The following is a 24,629-nucleotide window of genomic DNA, read 5'->3' on the forward strand; positions in this document are numbered from 1 at the left end:
GCGTCATGTAAAATTGTAATTATAGAAGAAATTAAATATCAGCCCATGCAATATTCAGTATGTTACAATTTTTTTGGGATAAAATTATTCTATAGGTACTGCATTTGGTCCAAGTTTCTTATAAATTTGTAAAGCGTTATAGTCTCATTGGCTGTCTCCAAGATAATAATACCAAATGTTACCTATTAAATAACTGTAACCTGTGTGCTTTCTCTAATTTTCATAAAAAGCGTACCACAGGATGCTTTTATCTCTTTGCAAATACATATGTATATGTACCTACATGGTCACTCACCATCTGCCTAGCTTTTTCCCTATTATGTTGGGGTCCTGTCTTACAAGGATGCAGCTGAGTAATAGTGTTCTGTTAGAAATGACTGCCTGTCTGACCTCCTAAGCCCAGTAAGCCGGGCAACCCAATACCCCTGGGTAAGACTGGTGTCACACTAACTGGCTTCTACCCGGCTACCCGTAACGACTGCTAAAGATTTTCAAATGACCACCGAGACCTACAGCTTATCGTGTCACCGAAACACAGCCGCTGGTTTCTAAGATAACCTGCGAAAGTCCTTACAAACTTAAACCACATTGGTACTTGCCTGAATTGGAATCGAACCCACACTCATTCTTGAGAGGTTGGCAGGTTGGAGGTTGGTAGGCCACCACGATTTCTACATGGACAGTGCATCGTCGAATGACTACATGACGAGTATGACAAGCTTTTGGGATCGGATCGGTTAGCCGGATTTCATTGTAATCGAGATGGCTGTTTGGATAGTCTAAATTGAGAAACATTTGACCATGAATTCTAAAGTTTTATTTTAAAGATCGCGGCATAAATAAATTCCAAAACAATCGAGGATCGTTTTGAAAATAAAAATGTTGTTTTAATAAAAGTTTGATATTATTTACAAGGATAAAAATATATTTTTACTTAAACCCATAAATGATTTTTTGTACTTTGAACAATGCGTATAGATAATAATAGGCATGTTCAAAGTTCAAAGTAAACCTTTCGTGGAAATTCGGCAAATAAGATATCGGCATATAATGAGGATGATAAAAGTCATTAGTATTTATTTGCGTTTAATTATAATAATTAATAAGTCTATAATTAATAAGTAATATTTAATTAATATGTCACAAATATTAATAACTCAGTTTGTTTTAAGATTTATTGTACGTGGATGGCTGATATTATTTCGTTTTATGTTTACAGGATACTTCCATCATTTTTTTATTGTAGCGGCTCCTGACTCCTCTCGAAGTGGTATTGGTTGTTTAGCCACCACCAACCACAGCTATCCTTATATTGTGACTTTGCTGCGTGCATCCACCGGCCATCCTAACTAATATTATAAATGTGAAAGTAACTCTGTCTGTCTGTCTGTCTTTTCTTCACGCCTAAACTAATGGACTGATTTGTGTGAAATTTGGTACAGACATAGTCTGGAACTTGAGAAAGGACATAGGATAGTTTTTATTACAAAGAAATACAAAAATAAAAAATAAAATTTATTCCGGACATATACCGCCATCTATTGGTCAAACCATAAATCTGCCGGAAGTCACTATTCCACGCGAACGAAGTCGCGGGCAAAAGCTAGTAAGCGGTCTGGAGTATCAACTTAGTTGTAGTAACTCAGTGCTGGTCGCATAATTCCTGATAACATGTTATGCTCTAGTGTTCTTAATGTAGGTGGTACCATAATACCTACCTAAAATTTGAGGGCGGCAAAATTATAGCTACATCTATAGATTCAAGGCAATGCTTGAAATGTAAATCACCTTGCGAATTGAAACATATTTGGGATTTTGTACAGGAATAACCAATGCTTTTTATAATGACTCCATTTTCACAACTTTCTTAAACAATCAATGAAATACAAATCTTTCAAAAGTTACTCTAGGAGCTAGTTTAAAAACAGTTAACTTAAAAATAAGTTGAACGTATGTGACCGAAAACATCCTTTTCCTGTTGGGCTATCTCTATCTATACTATCTTCAAATTACATTGATTAACGCATTGGGGGTTTTATATAAATAGTGGTATCTTCTTTATTAGGAAGTTTAGTTTTCAAAGGAGTCACAATGAGGGCTGTTACCGCTCTGCTAGTTAGTTTGGTTGCTGTTGCAGGTATGTAAAAATTTTTTACTTCCTCCATATCTTCTTTTTCGTCATTAATTGTTCCTGGTAAATGATAATACTCATCTGCCTAGCCTTTTCTCTACGGTAAATAATAATACTGTAAATAGAGCCTTTTGTTTGTCGGTAGGTATACTAGGTACCCTAAGGCGATTATCACACTGCCCCGCATGATGCAGCGTAGTGCGTGGATGCGTTTTTTTCCGTTGTATGGAAATATCTCCGTTTGTATGGAAAACACGCATAGTCCAACACACTGAAAATGCATCCACGCGCGTTCATGCGGATCACGCACATACATGCGGAGAAACACGCACCCCCGCGCGTAGGTGCGGGGCGAGACGCAAGGTATGGCACACTGAATCCCGCAGTGACGCTCGTGATTTTGAATGGGCGTGACGTGTATGTTTGAAAATGGAACTCGATGAGAGCCGCCTTGCGTGAATTTACAAAACGCACCTACGCGCGTGAGTGCGTGAAAAACCCGCACGATGATGCAGATCTGCACTCCCGCAGGAACGCGCGTAGGTGCGTCGACACGCAAGATGCAGCGTGATGCGGGGCAGTGTGAAGATCACCTAAGACTCCGAAACTACTGAACCGATTTGGAAAATCTTGGGAAGCTATTCGCGATTGTAGGCTATATTTTCTTCTGATATAGGAAATAGTTTTCAGAAAGAGCGACTTATACCTCCATATTAAAAGTCCTGTAATAGTCAAAATGAATACATAAGTCTGGTTAAATGTGTGACCTAGACATAATAAAAAAGCGTGTTAAAAATTAATGATTGGATTGAATGATCGGCAAATCGATCCTGAATAGATTCAGTTGTTATATTTTTAATGACTTAAAAATAAGGCGTCAAAGAAACAGATAACATTATAAGAAACAGAACAATATAGAGATTCGTTTACACATCGTTTTTTTGTGACTAGCTATTTATTTATCCCCGATCGCTTAGATTTTTTTTCCATTCAAGGTGAAGGCGACGGCGCTATGCTAACCTTAATCTTTCCCATAATTGACTATGGTGATGTTTGCTATTATGATCTGAATCTGCTCAATAAGATCTGCTCAATAAATTTGACTGGCTTCTTAACAATCGCTTTCGATGCGTGTTTCATTTCCACAAGAACTTACCATCGTGTGTCAGCGTATCGAGCGCAGCGCAGAGCATCGAACTAAAATGGCTACTTTTAAGACAACGACATGTGATGAGGACATTAACTACATTTTTTTCTATTCTACATTCTCCCTCATCAACTTCGTATTTAACTCCTTAAGTCCAACGTCTATGTTCTCAACATAGGAAAAATCTTCGCTCTTTTAGTAATCGCCTTCTAAACTGCCTTGCTCACCGAACAGACGTTATTCACTCTTTCTTTTTTGTTAAATCTATTCTTTTCTGGAATGAGCTTCCTTTGGACATCAGAATGGATAACTTTAAATTGAAACTACGCGATAACATTAGCAGTAGACTGGAGTTAAAAACGCCTAAGGCGTTTGTTAATTACAATTTATTCAATTGTCTTCTAAAAATAATAAGATATTTTTTTATAATTTCCAGCTGTCCCTACATCCCAAAGGATTATTGGTGGTTCACCGACTACCATCGATCAATATCCTTCTATCGTGGCTCTGCTGTATGCATCAAATGCAAACGTGTTCATGCACCATTGTGGTGGTACACTCCTCAATAACAGATCCATTATGACCTCTGCCACTTGTACATAGTAAGTTGAACAAGAGCATTAACCGTCGTACCACAAAAACTTTTAAATGTCTGTTGAACACTTGTCTAATAACATGTTAGATTATGATGTTGAAATAAGGTCCGTTTTGCAGCCTCACTTTTTTTTGACAAGTGTTCAATAGAGTTAAAGTTATGTTGGATAAAATGTGAGTAATATGTTAGAATGTATCCTGCAAGAGTAAGTCCTGGATTAACTAATATCATCATCCTTTTGTTTAGCGGTGACCCCACTAGCAGATGGCGAGTCCGCACAGGCTCTTCTTTTGCGAATAGTGATGGCAACACCTATGGCTTCAGCGCCTTTATCTACCATCCCAATTTCAATTCCCGATCTATGGACTCTGATATCGTTATATTACGTACCTCCGCTAATATTCCGTTCAGCAACGTAGTCCAGCCTGGTTCAATTGCTGGTGCCAACTATAACCTTGGTGATAACGAAGTCGTTTGGGCTGCAGGATTTGGCTGGACTGGAGTGAGTACTTTTAACCCTGGCCTAGAGTTCTTTTGTGTAAGGGCTATTACGCACTGTCTACTAGTCGGCGGCGTCTCAGTCCCTCGGCGTCCAAAACAACATACATAGGCAACAACCGGCGACCAAGTGCGTAACACCTTATTTAAAGTAATGAAAGTCACAGTCGCTGGCGACTCGGTCACCAGCGACTAGTCGACAGTGCGTACAGGCCCTTAACTTTGTTCGACAACGGCAATAGGCGAAAGTAAGCGCGGAGCGGGACAAAAGTACTGTGATTTTTATAACCATACGTACTTCAATAGGATAAATTAGAGACTATGTAATTTTCTACGTTTCATCTATTAAGACTAATAACGTTCGCCCTAAATTTCGAAATTGTGTTTGCAGGATCAGACTTCTGAACATCCTGATCAGCTTCGACACGTTCAGATCTTGTCTGTAAACCAAGGCATCTGCCGACGACGCCATGCCATAGGAGGTCTCATGATCATCACTGACAACATGTTGTGTTCCGGTTTTCTCGACGGCGGTGGTCGTGGCATATGTTTCGGTGACTTTGGAGGACCTCTCTACCACCACAATGTGGTTGTTGGTATCAGCTCGTTTCGCATCCATGGTTGTGCCCATCGACTTTTCCCTGATGTCAATACGCGTGTATCTCGTTTTACTCAGTGGATCATAGACAATGCTTAAACAATGGTCCTAAATAAATTGATTTTTTGAATAAACTTTGTTATTATTTTTGATGAATAGCTTTCGCCTGACTCATAAACTATGCCGTATTTCAATCTTTTGGAAATTCCGTAAAGGGCAAAACAGCCCTTATATGCTTCTCTGAGGTATGCTTGATATCATTTGTGCCTTCTATAAGTTTATTAAAGTTAATTAGAAATATGTATTTATCGGTAAGTTAAATATGATGCTCTTTTATTCCTCATATATCACAGAAACTTGGTATGTTTATACAAGCTTAAGCAGAACTTAACATATTCCCCGCAGTAGCTTATATAGACGAAAATTACACGTTCCTACATTTTTAATAACTCAATCAATTGTGTATTGATCACAATGAATTAAGTTTCTGCTAGGCGCCATGTAATTGTTATTGTTATAAACAACTATTAGAGCCCATGCAATATACAAGTATATATTATTTATTAAAGGTGTAAGCCGACCCCAACATAGTTGGCAAAGACTCTGGAAATGATGATATGAATTCTAAAATGATTTTAGGATAAAATTATTCGGCAGGCCAGTCAGGTCAGTCAGTTCAGTCTAGAGTTACGTAGCTTTCCGATCATAACTTATCCAGACGCCATCAACTTAGAAAAATATAAAAAACGCGAAGTAGCCCAAAGTGCATCGACATCTCTCAGAAAATTAACAGTAAAAATTGATGGGTCATTATTATGTGTGTTATCTAGAATTTTTGTTTTGACTAAATGAAGATATGTCAAGGATGATAAAATATGATAACTTAAAAAAAATGTACGTACAGTAATATTACAAACTAAGTTAAGAAACTATTTTGTAAAAAATTTCAACAAATCCAGTTCAAAATATTTTTCCCATAAAGTGTTTCTTCTGTTTTTTTTTCGTATTTAAAAAAAACTTATGGTTCAATAGTTAGAGGGGAGAGACATATTATTAATATTATTACAGTAAACGTCTATTTATTCTTCTGGTAGGGTTCCTAGTTGGAACCCTAAAAATATGGGATTAAGAGAAAAATTTACTTTTCATCCCACCATCTCGGAAAGAGTAGTTTTACCCTTTGATATCTGAGCGCAAAAGCCGTTTTTATCCTCAAGAGCGACAAAGTGATTTGAATTTAGAACATCGTGTGCAATACTCTATTTGTGACAATCTTGATAAGACTTTTCAAACTTTCAAACAATTACATGGGTATTAAAAAAATAAAATACTAATAAAATAATTATTCAATTAATTAAGTAATTTTTATTATTGTTTTTACATAGATTTTTAACCTCGTTTCATTTTTAAACTGAATTTTCAAATAAATGAACTTTAATAGGTACTTCTTTTTAATTTGATACTCATATGTGCGCGCCATTTTGTTTTTTTGCATTTAGAAAACTCGATGAGGTGGGATGAAAAGTTACGTGTTGCACTCGAGTGCAAAGATTTTTCACCTTGTGCTTTTTTGATGCTCTCGCTATCGCTCAGGATTCTAATTATTGAAACACTCACTACGCTCGTGTTTCAATTTTAGGATCCTTCGCTTGCTCGGTCATCAAAATTGAGCCCGCGGTTAAAAAGCAACTTTGCACTCTTGTTTAACAAATAACTATTACTTTACAATAGTTTTGACAACGAGACATAGTTTTAATAATCAATTTGAAGAGTTTGATAATTGTTATTTACAAGGATTAATTATCTTCGTAGATAAATGCACAAATGATTAATTGATATTGACAATACAACAATATCATATTGTTATCAGTTGAAAATGCTTTACACAATTTATAATTGAACTTGCCCAATTATATACGTTTTGCGCATCGATTTTGCGGATACAAACAAGATAATTCGGTACAAAATGATGAAGATACAAGTCACTACAGGAAAAGTCACAATTTTTATTAATTAGTCACTTTTTTAGGACCTAAGTTATACCTAGAATGGCAGATTTTTTGGTTCTATGTTTACAGCATACTTCCATCATTTGCTTATTAATTGTGGCGGCCCCTGACTCCTTTCGGAGAGGAATTGGTGGTTCAGCCACCACCGACCACACCTGCCCATCTATCGTGGCTCCACTTCGTTAATCCACCGTGGAAATTTCCGACAGACGAGAGGTGGCATCTTTATTAATAACAGATTTAAATTCTATCTGCTGCTCATTGTCCAAGTAAATGAAACAAACAGTAACATATATAACGTTTTGGTTTAACTTACTATGGGCAATGAGCAGCGGTCAGAATGGATCTTCTATTGAGCAATGTACCACCACATTCTTGTTTGTAAGCGAATATAATATTTGGTGCGTACAGCAGAGCCACGGCAGAAGGATACTGTCTGATGTTCGTCGCTGATCCACCAACAATCCTTTGAGATGTAGGTACAGCTGAAAATTAATCAGATATATCTCTTAATTTTTAGAAGACAATTGAATAAATTGCACTGAGATTAGTTTAGCCCATCGTTATTGTGGATTTTAATATATTTTTTTTCTAGCAATATAGCCAGTCACAAAGTAGGCCTTGGCCTATTGGATTGTTGAATGAATGGTGCGTTCGAAAACTAACTCTAGTTGTTAATATTTTTTTTACCTTGGATTAAACGTTTTATTATTATTAAATTATAATAAAACTGAATGTAATATAAAAAAGAGACCCAAAGTTAATTATTAGACATTATAAAATGGCATTATCTTTAGCAATATAACATAGTTACGGAGATTTTATTTTTTAAAAATGACGGGTACCGAACGCACCCACTTGACATCCGACGCGCGTAAGAGCGCCAAATTTGTTTATGCTTTGCTACACGTCCACAACAAAAGTATTTCTGTTTTTGTTTTGCTACAAATAATTAAGTGCTTTCAATATAATAAATAATTATGAGAACCAGTCAGACGCACGCAATATGAAATGATGGTTGAATTCATGGAAGCGTGAGTAAACAGTTTTAATAAGTTTGAGTGGCATAAACTTTAGTGTAGAAGTATTTTAAGTGCAATGCTATTTCTATATTCTATATTTTTAAATTCGGTTTCATTTGTGTCCAGTGGGTTAATTCTATTCCTAAGTGTTGCTCTACAATGATTAAAAATAAACATATAAATAACATTTTTTTTTTCAAACACATTAATTCTATAGGTATCTACGCAAATAAATAAAATATGATTTAATTACTTAGGTACCTTGTTTCTCGTGATTGATATCCATAATTTTCTAGTAAATTTGAAGCTAAAAATAATATGCGGTACTACGTTCATACAGTGGCGGTCTTTGCATTTTAAAGTATATTGAAGCTATTACTAATTGTTCCAATAACTTAACAATAATTTTAAAACACTTCTATTCACAAAACTAACTCTAAACAAAACATAAACACGGTTAAAACTTTATTTTTACACTTCTCGAAACTTTTCTCACCGACTTTTTTCAAGTGAATAATGTTTCGACCATACTCGATAGCCAGCCTTCGAGAGTTTACGTTACCGTACGTCAAAACAATGTTCGTGCTGCCATGTTTTGTTTCCTTTTACGCCCGATAGGGGCGCTGTACAATTCTCATACAAATGTTACTCGATTTCGATACGAATAACTTTTCGCAAATATTCGTGCTTGGGCTACAGATCTGTACCTACGTTTAGTCACTACCGTTTTTTTGTGACTGGCTATATTGCTAGAAAAAAAATATATTAAAATCCACAATAACGATGGGCTAAACTAATCTCAGTGCAATTTATTCAATTGTCTTCTAAAAATTAAGAGATATATCTGATTAATTTTCAGCTGTACCTACATCTCAAAGGATTGTTGGTGGATCAGCGACGAACATCAGACAGTATCCTTCTGCCGTGGCTCTGCTGTACGCACCAAATATTATATTCGCTTACAAACAAGAATGTGGTGGTACATTGCTCAATAGAAGATCCATTCTGACCGCTGCTCATTGCCCATAGTAAGTTAAACCAAAACGTTATATATGTTACTTCATCAATGCTCAATCCTTCACCGTGTGAGAGGCCTATGCCCAGCAGTGGGACGATAAAAAGGCTGTAACATAAATGTAACTTGTTCATTATATGGATGTGGTGCACATAACTTAATGCAAATTGTAATAAGCTTAAAAATAATACCTATATTAACTCAAACTTGTACTACGAACTATACTTACATACTAGACACCTTAAATCAAGTCGAAGTAAATATACATTATAAAAGTATATCTAAAGAATAGAATATAGTAAAAAGTTATAAGTATATTATGAGCCCTCTAATTGGCAACGCCAGAAAAATGCCGCTAAGCTGTTCCTTAACGTTATTTTATTATTAACACCTGTAAATACCTGTTTGAGGTGAAAATAGGTCTTGGAACCACTAACCATTTTCTTTTTTTTCAGCCTCGATCCTCCCAGCAGGTGGCGTGTCCACGTAGGTTCTTCCCATCCGACTTATTATGGAACCTCCTACGGCTTTACCAGATTTATCTACCATCCCAATTTCAACGTAAATACTCGGGACTCTGACATCGCTATATTGCGTACCGCCTCTAATGTAGAGATGAGTGCCCTTGCCCAGCCTGCTGGTATTGCTGGTGCCAACTATAACCTTGGCGATAACCAAGTCGTTTGGGCTGTAGGATGAGGCAGGACTCAAGTGAGTATTTATTAACCCTAGTATATACTTTTTGTGAGTTAAGTTTGTATGACAACGACAAAAGTGGAAAGTAAGCTGCAGTGTGGGACAAAAGTCATGTCTATAAGTGTGTGATATTAGGGCTCTCACACAAAACTGCAAATTCGCAACGCATTGCCATGTCTGCGAACTCACGCAGAGCGAAGCTCCGATCTCATTCGTATCGTGCATTCTTGCGATTTTACTTCATACCTACTTGGTGACGACCCTTTTAATCCGCTCAGAGACAGCTTTAGAGGAAAAAACAAAGTTACAAAAAAACAAAACAGTTTGCCGTACTAATTCATATTGCAGGAACTTGCGATGCGACATCAAAAATTTTTCAACGTATCATCTACTTAGGAGTAATGCGCCTTAAAATTCGCGTTTTCTTTTGCAGCCTAACAACGCAGTCGGCTCCAGTCAGCTTCAACACGTTCAGATCTGGACTATAAACCAAGCCATTTGCCGTCAACGCTATGCCGCTGCCAGTCGCACCATCACTGACAACATGCTGTGTGCTGGCGTCCTCGACGTCGGTGGTCGTGGCCAGTGCAATGGCGATTATGGAGGTCCCCTTTACCACAACAATGTAGTTGTTGGTATAAGCTCCTTCGGCATCGGTTGCGACCATCCCGTTTACCCTGGCGTCAATGTGCGTGTATCTCGTTTCACCCAGTGGATTATAAACAACGCTTAAGCAATGGTTCTAAATAAATTGATCAAGCAAATATATTTTTTGTGTTATTATTTTTGATGCACCGTGGCAGTGAATGTAGTTTTAGGTTACTAATTGTGTAGTATGTCAATACTCAATTCTTTAATGCATACTATAATGTTTACAGTTGTTGTTCTATAGGTAATTTATGTCACAATTATGGACCCTGTCGGGCACAGCACATACAATAGTAGGAGAGAGGAGGAAGCGCACTGAGTGTTATGTTTAATATGTTTTATTTAATGTGTCTTGTCACCTTTAATTTTTTTTTATTGACTGACAATATTCAGAATCTCAGAGGCCTTAAGATGCTTTCCGTAGGCACCCTATACTTGAAATAATATATCTTAAAAGTTTTATATCTTATTCAAAACATACTCAAATATTTTTATTCTTACAAAAATTTTACATTAATCATGCTAGTTAGGACTTTTTGAGGGCTTATATTTACTGAAATTGATATTGAAAAAAAAAAAAAAAAAACAACACATTAATGACACCACTGCAACATTGCTATAAAACTAAGTGAATTGCTAAAGTATATATGTCATTATCTATAATATAAAAATGAATCGCAAAATGTGTTGGTAAGCGCATAACTCAACAACGCCTGGACCAATTTGGCTAATTCTTTTTTTGTTGTGTTTGTTATTGTCAGGAGAAGGTTCTTATGAAAAAAAAATAGGGTAAAGTAGAGAAGTCAATTGACGGGAGCGAAGCCGCGGGCAAAAGCTAGTTTTTTATAAAAGATTGCTGCATTTGTTATATTAGGCGCTACGAAATAATTTTTTTCATAATAACGATATGTTTTGATAGGATGAAAGGAGTCAAACAGGGAAGCTTAAATCGTTAGTAGTTAATAACTCTTTCCTTTTATCTGCAATTAAGACCGTTGAATTTAAAATATTGTTAATAGGTATCTTCTGACCATAGGTGTCTTTTGGTTCAATCCATTCAATGGCACTAGCTGATACTTTCTACAGAGGTTTAACGACTACTGTGTTGAACATTTTCATCAAAACCAGTTTACGTTTTGTACACTATTTAATAAACCTGTTTACTGTTTAGATATAAATATTGTGATCATCATTCTGCGTCAAATCCTCTATAGTGATATAACTATCTCAGTATTATCTCTAATTGATTTGATTACTTTAAACCTCAGACAACGTTTTCGTATAAATACGAGTAACATCTTCAATAGTAAGTTTGGAGTCAGAAGGAGTCACAATGAGAGTTTTTGTTGCACTGTTGGCCTGCTTAGCTGCTGTTGCAGGTACGTCGAAGTGGTGATTGGTTTCATTTAGATTAAAATATGTTTAGTTACTTCCTTGTTTGTGATATCAATCACGGTGCGTTCTCATTGATGGTTTTTTTCCAAAAATCTGTTTCTTGGTTTTGAACGTTATCATTGCGTGTGTAAACGCTTTATGACAGTCTATTCACGATATATCTTTATTGTGTATTTTCGTCTTTGGCGCCTTTAAACTTGTTAGTTTTTTTCATACAAGTACTTAGCTAAGTAATTAACTTACAATTTTGCAAATGAAAACCACCTTCGCAAGTCGCTAATAGTACCTATGTAATTTCTTAGGAATTCTTATGACTAACGGAAGTTTTTTACTTAAGCCTGAAGCCAGTTACTTACAAGAGCAAAAGCGGGGTTTCTATTTTTTTTTTCATAAAATATCAAAGATACAAAGATTGTTATAATTCTGATTTACATGAACTGACTTAAAACACAAGCTCTAAGGTAAAAATCAAGCAAACAAACAATTAAAGTATTTCTGTTGGCGGAAACTGTAATTATGACGCTTTAGTCACAATTTCTAATTGTTGTGCAATGTTACATTTGAAAGAAGCATTTTGCGTGGTAAGCTCAATGCAGCAGCAGTTTGCAGGCCCTTCTATGTGAGAGAAGGCCTGTGCCCAGCAGTGTAACTATACAGAAGCGGACGATGATGCAATGGCATAGCATAAAACTTAATTTTATTGCTTTAGAATTAACATCGGACTAAATATTGAAATAAAGGAAACATCGTACTCGTAGGCACCTATTGCCTATAGTTTTGCTCTGCGGCCAGGAAGTATTTGTTTTTAATAGCCATCATGACAATCAATTGTTATGGATGTAAATACATGTAGGATATAAAACACGATAAGATTAGAGCGATAAGACTTTTCCTCCAATAATTATTTTTTGTCATTATGCGTAAATAACGTCACCACTGATTTAGCAATTTACGTATCATCGCCTCATAGATAAGTTAATTCTTTTTCATTGACGTTGTGAAAATAGTAGACCCCACCGAGTAACTTACCGACTTTATCTATCCATACTAATATTATACAGAGGAAAAATTTTATTTACTTTGTGTGTAATAGATAAACTCAAAAAGTACTACAGCGATTTTAAAAATTCTTTCCCTTTTAAAAAGCTTTAATCTTCCTCGTAACAAAGCTACACTCTTGCCCAGTAACATAGGCTATATTTTATCCCAGTACGGGCAGTAGTTCCCACGGGACATGGGTGTATCTGCGAGAAGCCGGCTAATGTCATATATCTTTCTAACGGTTTTAAAAATTAAGAAAGAACATTTGATCGGGTTGCTCATCTATGCTCACAATGGAGTTTTTTGCCGGTTCTTCTCCGAAGACCAACTTTTTGGAACCGTGCAACTAGTTTGACGTTTCGAAAGATATTAATATTAATAGGCCTATCTGAAATAAAAAAAAGAACATACTTTGACTTGTTTATTTATTGTTTGCAGCGGTACCTATATCCCCGCAGCGGATCATAGGTGGTACGGCTACTACCATCAACAACTATCCTTCGATAGTGGCTCTGCTTTACGCAGCTAGCAACAATGATTTCAGGCAGTCTTGCGGCGGTACCATCCTCAATAACAGATCCATTCTGACTGCTGCTCACTGCCCATTGTAAGTAATAAGAACAGCTAAAACAAATCTACAATACGAACTTCTAGTCGGTCTACAGTTGGTTTGGGCTCATAAATCAGTGTGAAGTTAAGTTGAAGAACACACGTAACAACGATGAGCAATATCAGACCGATTAAAAACTTTGATTGAATTCACAATTTAAAAAAAAAGAAAACAGTTACCTTGCCAACAGTCAGCCAAATGTTTAGTGTGCAGTGTGTTTGTAGGCTGTTGAAAGATGATAAAACGTTGAAAAATAATAAAATCATTTTATTGTTACAGCCGTGACACCATATGGAGGTGGCGTGTCCGAATTGGTTCTTCCTTCGCACACAGAGAAGGCAATACTTTGGGTTTCGCCGCGTTCATATTCAATCCTAACTTCAATGCCAACACCTTGGATGCTGACATCGCTATCATGCAAACGTCAACAAACATTCAGTTCAGCAACGTCGTCCAGCCTGGATCCATTGCTGGTTCCAACTATAACTTAGCTGACAACCAAGTCGTTTGGGCTGCAGGATGGGGTGTCACTACTGTAAGAATTTTGACTACTTAATTCTTTAACTTGAACTTTAAGATTTATATCTTAAGTCACCTTTGATATTAAACTCCTTTACATAACTACCTCATATCCTTTCAAGGACTAAAGGCTGGATTTTATTGTTATTATTATTTTTGCAGCCTCACGGTTGGAGTGGCGCTGAGCAGCTTCGTCACGTTCAGATCTACACCATTAACCAAGCCATTTGCCGTCAACGCTATGCCGCTGCCAGTCGCACCATCACTGACAACATGTTGTGTTCTGGCATCCTCGACGTCGGTGGCCGTGACCAGTGCGCCGGTGACTCTGGCGGTCCCCTCTACCACAATAATGTCGTTGTTGGAGTCTGCTCCTTCGGCATCGGTTGCGCCCATCCCCTTTACCCTGGCGTTAATGTTCGTGTTTCTCGTTTCACCTCTTGGATCCAAGCTAACGCTTAAATCTGACTGATTGAAATAAATAGCTTTTTTAATAGTAAATAATATGTGTTTCTGCAAATAAGATTTTTTATTCTTAAATATGTTGTTTTATTCTTGATTGAATGAATGTCTTTGTATAACAGCGATACAACAAGTTTATAGTTGTTTTGGAAGCCTGCAAATATTTGTGCAATGTAACATCATTGTTTAATTGACTGAAGATTGTACATAATTCGTGGAATACAATCGCTTCTTAAAATACATAACCTTGGTCAACATATTTATTATTATTCCTTTATATATTAATTTTGATTTTTATGCAATCAAAGTACGCTTGTTTTTAAACGGTTTTATTTAGCTCACCCCGTTTGTTTTATTAATTCTTGGGTCAAATTTAGTAATTCAAATTTCACCCTCTTCCTGTCAACCGATTAATGTGAAATTTTGTATACACCTTTAATTCCGATGACAATACAATATAGTAATATCAATAACATTGTAAATCCAATATGGCCGCCGGCACAAAATGGCGGATAACGTAGATTTTATCAATCCCATCAATATGGGTATCAAATGAAAGGGCTCAACAAGCAGAATACAATATACTATAAAAAATTGAAATCCAAGATGGCGGCCGCTACAAAATGGCGAATAACGTAGGTTTTATCAATCCCATCAACATGGGTATCAAATGAAAGGTCTCAACAAGTAGAATACAATTTATTATGCAAAATTGAAATCCAAGATGGCGGCCTCTACCAAATGGCTGATAACAATTTTTTATCAATCCCACCAATATGGGTATCAAATGAAAGGGCTTCACAAGTAGAAAACTGTCAGTAACTCCAGCGGGGCCCAACAGGGCCAAGGCCTGCCTGGGCTGCGAGATTGTTCGAAAGAGTTACCGCGGCCCTGGTACATAAAAGGCCTACGACGGAACAAAACGGTTTTTAGTCAAGAGTCTGGCACTCCCTCACCGCTGCTGACCCACAGCAGGAGAGGTCATGTGATGATTTTTGGGGTTGTTAAAAAAAAAGTATCTGGAAGGGCTATGTATTGAGGAATTAGATTGTAATAAATTGTCAGGTAAGAGACCGTGTAATAATGATGCACTAAATGAATTAGATAGAATGAGGAATATTCGGTAGGCATTTTCATTAAATACTAAAAACTAGAAAATAAAAAATCGGTAAAAAAACTTTTAAGTTAAACGGTTTTATCTTATGTGCACTGAAAACTAGAAAATAAAAAAATTGTTACTTACCTGTCAACCTAAGTAGGTGGTCCCGGTCATATTAAACTGAAATAAAAACGTGGGGCCCCTGTGAAATCCTACCTATGGCAAAGCATATCTTCATACTTTGATAGATCATGAGCTCGGCGTTCGCTGGTGAAGCCGCTACGGCTGATTATTGATTGTCAAAATCTCCAGTTACGATTATAGTAAGTCGATGCAATCCACACCTATTATACCTCTAGAAGAAAGTACTACAGCAATAGTTAATGGGCCCCACGTTTTTATTTTAGTTTAATATGACCGGGACCACCTACGTAGGTTGACAGGTAAGTAACAATTTTTTTATTTTCTAGTTTTCAATGCACATAAGATAAAACCGTTTAACTTAAAAGTTTTTTTACCGATTTTTTATTTATTAAGAAACTTGTAGGTTTAATTAAAGAATTTGAAAAAAAAAACGCCTTTCTTCATTTACATTGCAATATCACACCTGAGTCAATGCTATACGTTTTCTTCATCTTTTAAAATTAGCTATATATATCTCATATTCATTGATCAATATCCCTACATTAGACAAAGAAACCAATTAATTTTTAGTTACAACATGTATTTTAAGTACTGTTTTCGATTAGTAGTGTTATTCGAGTGTTGACGTTATATACAGACTCTTGTTTCCGGAGCGGGGAAACTATTGAAATTACTAAGTATTACTACTAAGGAATTTCGGGAGACAAATTAAAAGCGTGTTACCGATTCTGAGGTACTTTTAATTGTAAAAAAAACTAATCTACTGTCTGACCCATCTCGGCGCGACATCTCCGGTGGGGCGACTTATCTACCTAAGTTCTTAAAATTATAGTCAGCACATTATACATGTGTGCGTACAGACTTAATCTAGGGCCGAAGGCTGGGTGGTCACCATAGCTCCTCCGACCTTAAGAGGAAAATTATCGGGAGAATCGATTTTAGATTGGTTCCGATAATTTTTCTTGAAACACGTGTATTTCAGCAATTTGAGCCGAACAACATAAACGGAAAATACAAAAATACTTAAAATAACTAAACCTAAGGTCACGTACACCAAGGACGCACTGAAGCTACTGTCCCTTTTATCAAAAACACTTTCGATCACTTCACTATGTTTTAACGAATACGCCATATATTTCACTTCGTCTAGATTTATGCCCTTCATATCAAGTGCACGTGTACTGGATAGCTGTGCGTTAGTGCGTAACTGAGGTAAGGCGATGATTGGTACTCTTTTCACCACATCGGACTCTATGAAGATACGATGATTAATGTGTATGCCATGAATCTCCACCTCACAGGGTTCTTCGATGGTCATCAGGTAAGTACCAAATACCAATTGTCTACTGGTCTCATCCTTGCATCGTTCTGTTAGTGTGGTCTTCTCTTCACTATACAGGATCCAGTTGTTGTTAGCGACTTGTTGGACTCTGACCTGTTCGATTTCTATTGGATGTTGTTTGCAAAGGGTAAGGTCGTTTTCGAAATTCATAAGCTGTTCGACACAGGTAAGTTCATAGAAGGGGATCCTGTTGTCTGCAGTGCAGAGGAAGCGAGCACCGGCAGAGAATGGTCTACACGGTATTGCGATTGGTGAGTATCTATTTTCTTTCGCCAATAGGTAAGGGTATTTGGGGAAAATAGCTAGGGTCTTATTTTCGGTGTCATGGAAAATTGGTAGGGAGTAAATCTTATAATAGTTATAAGTAACATTATCGGTAAGTGGTATCTCCATTATAAACGTTATTTGATTACTTTTAATAAATGATTTAACACATATAATCTCTTCTATTTTTAACAAGTTCGCTTCGGCGGGAGGATATATTAAGCTTTCATATTCGGATATTAATTTAAGATGATATAAAAGTTCTGAAGAATTAACAATTGATTGATGTAAAATAGAGACTCTGCTTAATGCAAGTGCAGTTTCGATTTCACTTAATCTAATAAATATAGTACGAAAGTTACTCATGAAAACATTGAACAATCCAGTTAAGTACGTCAGAAAAATCCAACTATTTTGCTGAGCAGTTAAATCTTTAATTAATGTTTCAATTTTAGTTAACCTGTTATGGAAGTTAATTGTATTCTGTTCAATAGTTTCAGTGGCATTAATAAAACTGTCAAACATTTTAGAGACCAATGTTAACCTTTTAGATATAGTGATTTGACCTTGATTCAATTTAGAAATGAGATTATCATACTTCAACGCATCATCATGATCCAAATTACCGGTAACAATTTTTAATAGAGCCCAGTGGATTAATGAGTCCTCGTTTAGATCGTTTGGATGGTATAAGCTGTTGGTATTTTTCTACAGTTAAATCACGTATGGAATCTGTATGCATTTTAATAGTCATAATTTCTTGTGAGTATGATGCATTCCAATCAATTAAATTACAAAGCGCTTGATAGTTGGTAGAGATGTAGTTAAGGTCAGTATAAATTTGATCTAGGCTGATGATCTTTACAATAGTCCACTGATCAGTTTGGAAATATGCATGACCTTGTTTCACCGGTAAAACTCCTGGATTACCTTCAAGATTTTGCAGATGAAGGGCCAGCGACAGCATCGTGACTGTCATCAATAATATGCCGCACCTGTGGAGGACGTTTTATATTTTAATAGGAATTTTGGTATCCCTTTCTCCTATTTTTATAGGTAAAATATTTTTATCTGCTTTGCCTGTTACTACAGCTTTTATATATCGGGGCTTATCCTTACTTTTACGCTTATTTATGTCTTTACCGAAAACAATTTCTCCTTTTTTAAACTTTATTTCACCTTCACCACCCTTACTCTCTCTATTCTTTTCTTTAATATTAACCATTTTGTCTGCTAAGTGTTCGTATAATGTTTTTATTCTTTTGCATGATCTTTTACTAATTTTTGGAAATAACGTTTTTCTAATTCTATGCTAAACGGACTGCTTGAGTCGGTATGTCCGAAGACAACTTCAAATGGTGCAAGTTCAGTGACTGAGTGAATAGTGTGATTGTATGCCAGAACAGAATAAGTCATAACCGAAGCCGCATCAGTACATTGTTTTCGTATTTGGCCAGTCTGTAAATTTCTATTATAGTGGAGTGGAACCTCTCAATAAGACCCATTGAATTGGGGTTATTAGGGGTTCCAATGTGGAAATCAATTTTATGTAAATTCAAAATTCCTTAATTAGTTCATTATTAAATTCGGTTCCGGGGTCTGAGCTTATTCTTCTGGGTGTACCGTAATACGAAAAATATTTCATCAGTGCTCTAGTTACTTCGGGAGTTGATTTTCCCTGAGTTTCGATTGCCTGACCTAATTTGCTAAATGCGTCAATTATAGTTAAATAAGTTTTACCTTCTATACTAAAAAGATCTATAAATAGCTCTTGAAAAGGCGCGTCTTGGGTTTGTGTTAGTTGTAATATAGGTTTGATGGGTTTCCTATCATATTTCATTCTACGGCACCCATCGCAACTGTTTATGACGGCTGTTACAGTTTCCTGCATTCTATTCCAATAATAATTTCTACGGAGCCTAACTAGCGTTTCTTTTATGCCTCTATGACAGGTCTTTCCTTCATGGTGTTTAAGTATAAGTGCCTTTTGCTCTCCTTCATCTTCTACAAAATAACTCTTTCTGTACATTCAAATAGGTTAATAGTTCCCTTTCTGAATAGTTCAATTATTATATTGCTAAATAGTTTCCGATGTTCATTCTCCTCAAAATAAATGAAATATTTTAATTTTGGCTGTATGTATTCCTTTAAAAAGTCCTTTACTAATTGCGGATTATCTTTTGGCAGGAAAACTTCTAATATCTTTTGTTTGTCACGTGACAGGTTCTTAACATGCATTTGATTTTTAAACCATGAAAATATTAAGATTTGATTCGGCTTGGTGTCGATCGCCTCATGTAAAATAGGTATACCGGTTGATTCTAATTCTACAGCGGAATGAACGGTTTCGTTCGACTTACTGGACACTGATCGTATTGGATACTCATTTGTATCGTAGTGAACTTCTCTAATATTGTCGGAAAAATCTATAGGACTACAGGTCATAGTTCGACTAGAATCAGATATCGTTACTGTTGATGAACCTTTACTATCTGCACATTCATTTAGATTTTTATCTTCCTTCTCATCAATATTAACTGCTAGAGACTGATTTTCGTCGTCTGTGAGTAAGGCATTGATTTTTATTCTGGACAGAGCGTCTGCATTTGTATTTTGTTTGCCGTTTTGTGAATTAAATCAAAGTCGTAATCTTGCAAACGTAACCGCCAACGTGTGAGTTTGCTACTAGGGTCTTTAAGAGATTGGAGCCAAGTTAAGGGACGGTGGTCAGTATATATATAGAATTTTCTACCGTACAGATAGGGCCTAAAATGCTTTACTGCCCACACTATAGCGAGCAGTTCACGTTCGATGGTACTATAACGTGATTCTGTATCACTGAGGGTACGACTAGCATACGCAATGGGCTTGTCACTGCCAATCTGTCCTTGTGACAGCACAGCGCCTAGAGCGACATTGGATGCGTCGGTCGTCAGTATAAATGTTTTGTCATAGTCAGGGTATTGTAACAGTGGGGCATGTGTCAGGAGTTCCTTGCATTTGTTAAATGCGTCTATGTATTTCTGGTCAATAACAATTTTGTTGCGCTTTTTTAAGCAGGCTGTCAATGGTTGAGTAATTTTTGCAAAATCTTTTATAAAACGTCTGTAGTAACCTACAAGTCCAAGAAAGCTCTTAATCTCTGTCGTTGTCTTTGGTAACGGGTAATTCAATACAGCGTTTATTTTGTCGTCATTAGGCTTTAGCCCGTCTTTAGTTATAGTGTGTCCAAGGTAGAGCACTTCTTTGCGTAAAATTCAGATTTGTCTAATTGAATTTTCATGTTAGTTGTTCTAAGTCGGTCAAATACAATTCTTAATTTATTTATCATTTCGTCAAGGCTATTTCCGTAAATTATTATGTCATCCAAGTATACCATGCAGTGGAGTCCTTGCAGACCACGCAAAATATTATCCATGGTCCGTTGGAAGGTAGCAGGAGCGGTTTTAAGTCCAAACGGCATTCTGAGAAACTCAAAATGGCCATTTTGCGTCGAAAAAGCTGTCTTCTGTCTATCCTTCTCTTCTACTTCTATTTGGTGGTAGCCGCTTGCTAGATCCAATGTGGTGAAGTACACACTCTTTCCTAGTTTGTCGAAAAGGTCATTAATATTAGGTAGGGGGTATTTGTCGTCTATGGTTATGTCATTCAGTCGTCTGTAGTCTATTACCATCCTGTATTTAATTTCACCAGACGCATCCTTCTTTTAGGGACAAGGTGAACTGGAGCACTCCAAGGGAATGAGATTCTTGTATAACATTTTCATGAAGTAATTTTTCTACCTGATTATTTATTTCGTTTTGGATGAAAGGTGCCTGTCTATAGGGTTTAATGTATATAGGATCTTCATTTTTGGTACGTATGTGATGTTTAACCTGATTAGTAAACGTAAGGGGGATTTGGTCACAGTAGAATATGTCCTTATATTCCTACAAAGTGCATAAATTTTCTCACGTTCTTCGCCATTGGTATGATCGAGTCTTAATTTATCTAAATTTTCTTCAAGTAATTTGTCAATTTCTAGAGGAGTATTGGTCGTAGTAAAATTAATGTTGTATTCTGTATTTTCATATGGCGTTACTGTGAAAGGTTGGCAAATAGTCAGTTGTTTTGGGCAATCTGAAGTGTTTTGAATTACTGTAAATGCGTATCCACTATCACAGTTTACTAAAGCACTAGGCATTCGTAGTCCATTTCGAAATTCTTGGTAGTCAAGAATAGCGTCACCTGAATATTGATCTACTGGCAATTTAAATCGTTGTTCTGAACGTGGCTGTACAGTAATTTTATAATTTAAATTATTATTGATTATTGGAATACAAGTGGAATTCGTTTTTAAGATTCGTTCTTTTAGATCAATAATTGCACCTAATTGCTGTAAAAGGTCGTTACCTATAAGCCCGTCATACCGTGGATCTACTTCGTATACATAGAACTTATGCCAATCGTCACTAACAAAGGTAGGTAGAAGAGGAATTTCTATTACTTCATTATGTCTACTAGTAGCATGAGTACTAACCACCTGAAAATTTTCATTACGTATATAGTCGTAAAAATACTCATATGCTTTTGTAGGACCAATGAACGATCTCATACTACCAGTATCTATCATCATTTTTGCGTCTATCTCTTCTACATAAATATACGGTAGCTCTAAATTAGAGTCAAAATTTAATTCTAAGATTTCTTGTCCGTCGAGGCACTCTCCTGAAAATCCAGTGCCTGAATTTCATTTTCTGATTGTAATTCATAGTCAACATGAGTCTCGTCATGATAATTAATTTCATTTGAGTCACCATAATAGTCATCGTCATAGTTAGAGTAATAGTTATTGTAATAAGGCTCATAGTCGTCAGCAGACAATTCATTTAAATTGAAACCTTGTGGTACATTCGATTTAGGTTGGGCTGTTCGCATAGACACATCAGTAGTTTGCGTTTGAGGTTTTAGTATTTGTGGGGTATTAGAATTATTGGGGGATTTGTAACCAAACTGCTGAGGTTGCAACGGTTTATAGCCAAACTGTGGCGGTGGCCTGTATCCTAATTGTTGGGGTGGCCTGTACCCAAATGGTTGAGGTGGCCTATACCCGAATTGTTGAGGTGGCCTGTACCCGAATTGTTGGGGTGGCCTGTACCCAAATTGTTGAGATTGGGGTAAGTACCCAGGCTTGGGGCGTGATGTTAATGCATTTGGTAATTGACCTTGGGGCTGATTGAATTTATTCTGTGGAATACCGAAATTAAATTTAGGTGTGGTAATATTATTTGGCAATAAAGGTTTGTATCCCGCTGGCGTCATTACCAATTTTGATCCGAAACTGCTAGATTGACCGTAAATGCGATTCCTAGTATTATACTGCTCTAAGAAATTAACTTCCTCAAGTACTATACTCAAGGCCGCTTCTAAACTAGAGGGTGCCTTAAGCCTTACAATACGAACCATATTCTCTGGGAGATTGTATAAGAACACATTCAAGGCCGTATTGTTATAAATAATTGTCTTTGCACTCTTCAAATCAGTATCCTCAATCATGTTGACCTTGGACATCAATAATGATCGAACACTTTGGATTCTATTACAAAATTCTAAATAACTTTCACCGGATTTAATTTTAAGGATTCTAATTCGATATTAATGCACGCTTCGCTACGCGGGTCTCCAAAATGTTGAATAAGTAGATCTTTAAAAGCAGACCATGTCACAATATCTTCACGTTCTGATAAGAGCGCTGCGGCGTCATCTCTCAATCGACTAGTTAAAACATTATAAACGTAAAGATTTTGTTCGTGGCTACCCTTATATCGGTCAAGGACATACTGACACTTTCGCAAATAAAGATTTAACTGTCTTTTATCACCATTATACAAAGGTATTAATTGAATAATTTCTTTGGGTATTTGTTCAATAGTCACTGAAGTCATCATGTTCACAGAGTAGAGAACGGAACAGATAAAACAATTCGTGAGAGTACAATTGACTATGCTATGAAACACACAAGATAACACAATTCAAACATAACACACGTAAATCAGAAAATAATTAGACGCAAAATGTATGTAATAGTTTAGGTAATAAAATTAAAAATATTAATGTATAAAATATATATTTTTTTTATATTAGGTGTAGAATTACATACACTTTACTTATTACTTTTAATAAAACACATTTATAAAAATATCAATGCAAAGAATACACTTGAGATAACAATTAATTGGCGTCTCTGAAAGTTTAACTACTCTATGTCGGTTCTATTTATAGAACACAATGAGATAAGCCAATAATCTAAATGAACACGTTATAATGAGAGAGGTTTAATCTCAAAATAATGTAGGTATTAAGTATTGGGGGATAGAGGAACATGGATTGGCGAAAAATCACTCACCAGCCAGCTGCTACTCTCATCCTTGGTATTCCTTTGTTTGCCCACACGCACCAAGAGTAATTTATTTGGTTCGTCGGATTTCACTCGTCCTTAAATTCCCACAGCTATCGTGCAGCTCGTCCTCGAGACACGCGACGAATTTAAAACCGCGAAGAATTTAGGAATATAACAGCGAAATCCTACCGGCTGCGCCACTCTTGTTTCCGGAGCGGGGAAACTATTGAAATTACTAAGTATTACTACTAAGGAATTTCGGGAGACAAATTAAAAGCGTGTTACCGATTCTGAGGTACTTTTAATTGTAAAAAAAACTAATCTACTGTCTGACCCATCTCGGCGCGACATCTCCGGTGGGGCGACTTATCTACCTAAGTTCTTAAAATTATAGTCAGCACATTATACATGTGTGCGTACAGACTTAATCTAGGGCCGAAGGCTGGGTGGTCACCATAGCTACAGTGTCAATGTTATACAGAAATGTCTTCTTGTAAGTGGAGTAGAATGTCTCGAAGATAAGGGGATTCTACGAATGTTTCGTCAATCTAATGATATAACGTCATGAGTAGTTACCCTGATGGGTTTATACCTTACCCATTCGTCAGACTGTTGTCCAAGTTCTTTGAAATATCAGGTCTAGTCGTACTCCTGGTCTAACTGTCACTTCTTATATGAATTGTAGTTGCATTTTTCGAATAAAGTCTTGATGAAAATACTGAAGTTTTTATGAGTATGCGTCGATAAATGATTTGCCAGTGTATATTATCAAGGCGCTGATTTAAGGAGAACAATGTAAAACTTAAGTAGGTAACCATTTCCGAACTCTGTTGGGGTCGGCTTTCAGTCTTACCAGTTGCAGCCAAGTAACAAGCACACAGTCACTCCTTGTAAAAATAGAGTGACTAGCAAAATACAAGTTTAATTTAATCTTACAGACAGACGTGTGTGTTGCTGGGGAGTTTGTTGCGCCACTTCTTCTTCCCAGCAAAAACACATAGGATGTGGTGAAGGG

The 24,629-nt window shown here is 36.5% G+C and overlaps 4 protein-coding genes and 1 long non-coding RNA gene across 13 annotated transcripts in view; 3 read left to right on the forward strand and 2 right to left on the reverse strand.

Annotated features, from left to right (window-relative positions):
* Kcc (kazachoc) overlaps positions 1-24,629 on the reverse strand; it is a 466,160-nt gene that overhangs the window by 114,488 nt on the left and 327,043 nt on the right. The window lies entirely within an intron of this gene.
* LOC126053741 (trypsin, alkaline B) lies at positions 2,086-5,103 on the forward strand. Its single transcript, XM_049836598.2, has 4 exons — positions 2,086-2,137; positions 3,715-3,880; positions 4,120-4,375; positions 4,763-5,103. The coding sequence occupies exons 1-4, from the start codon at positions 2,092-2,094 to the stop codon at positions 5,066-5,068; spliced, it is 774 nt and encodes a 257-aa protein (XP_049692555.2). The 5' UTR covers positions 2,086-2,091; the 3' UTR covers positions 5,069-5,103.
* Positions 8,853-10,479, forward strand: LOC126053742 (trypsin, alkaline A; the record flags this gene model as incomplete). The annotated part of the gene is given in 3 exon segments (XM_064042842.1): positions 8,853-9,028; positions 9,471-9,726; positions 10,145-10,479. Coding segments are annotated over 3 exon segments (732 nt in total), but the record flags the coding sequence as incomplete, so codon positions are not given.
* LOC110378564 (trypsin, alkaline C) lies at positions 11,578-14,428 on the forward strand. Its single transcript, XM_021337885.3, has 4 exons — positions 11,578-11,738; positions 13,234-13,402; positions 13,685-13,940; positions 14,087-14,428. The coding sequence occupies exons 1-4, from the start codon at positions 11,693-11,695 to the stop codon at positions 14,384-14,386; spliced, it is 771 nt and encodes a 256-aa protein (XP_021193560.3). The 5' UTR covers positions 11,578-11,692; the 3' UTR covers positions 14,387-14,428.
* Positions 16,566-24,071, reverse strand: LOC135119327 (uncharacterized). The gene is made up of 2 exons (XR_010278173.1): positions 23,621-24,071; positions 16,566-18,230 (listed from the first exon to the last, which is right to left on the reverse strand). It is a non-coding gene; the product is annotated as an uncharacterized LOC135119327 (long non-coding RNA).

Source organism: Helicoverpa armigera, chromosome 3 (assembly GCF_030705265.1).
Source record: "Helicoverpa armigera isolate CAAS_96S chromosome 3, ASM3070526v1, whole genome shotgun sequence".
Lineage (NCBI taxonomy): Eukaryota > Metazoa > Arthropoda > Insecta > Lepidoptera > Noctuidae > Helicoverpa > Helicoverpa armigera.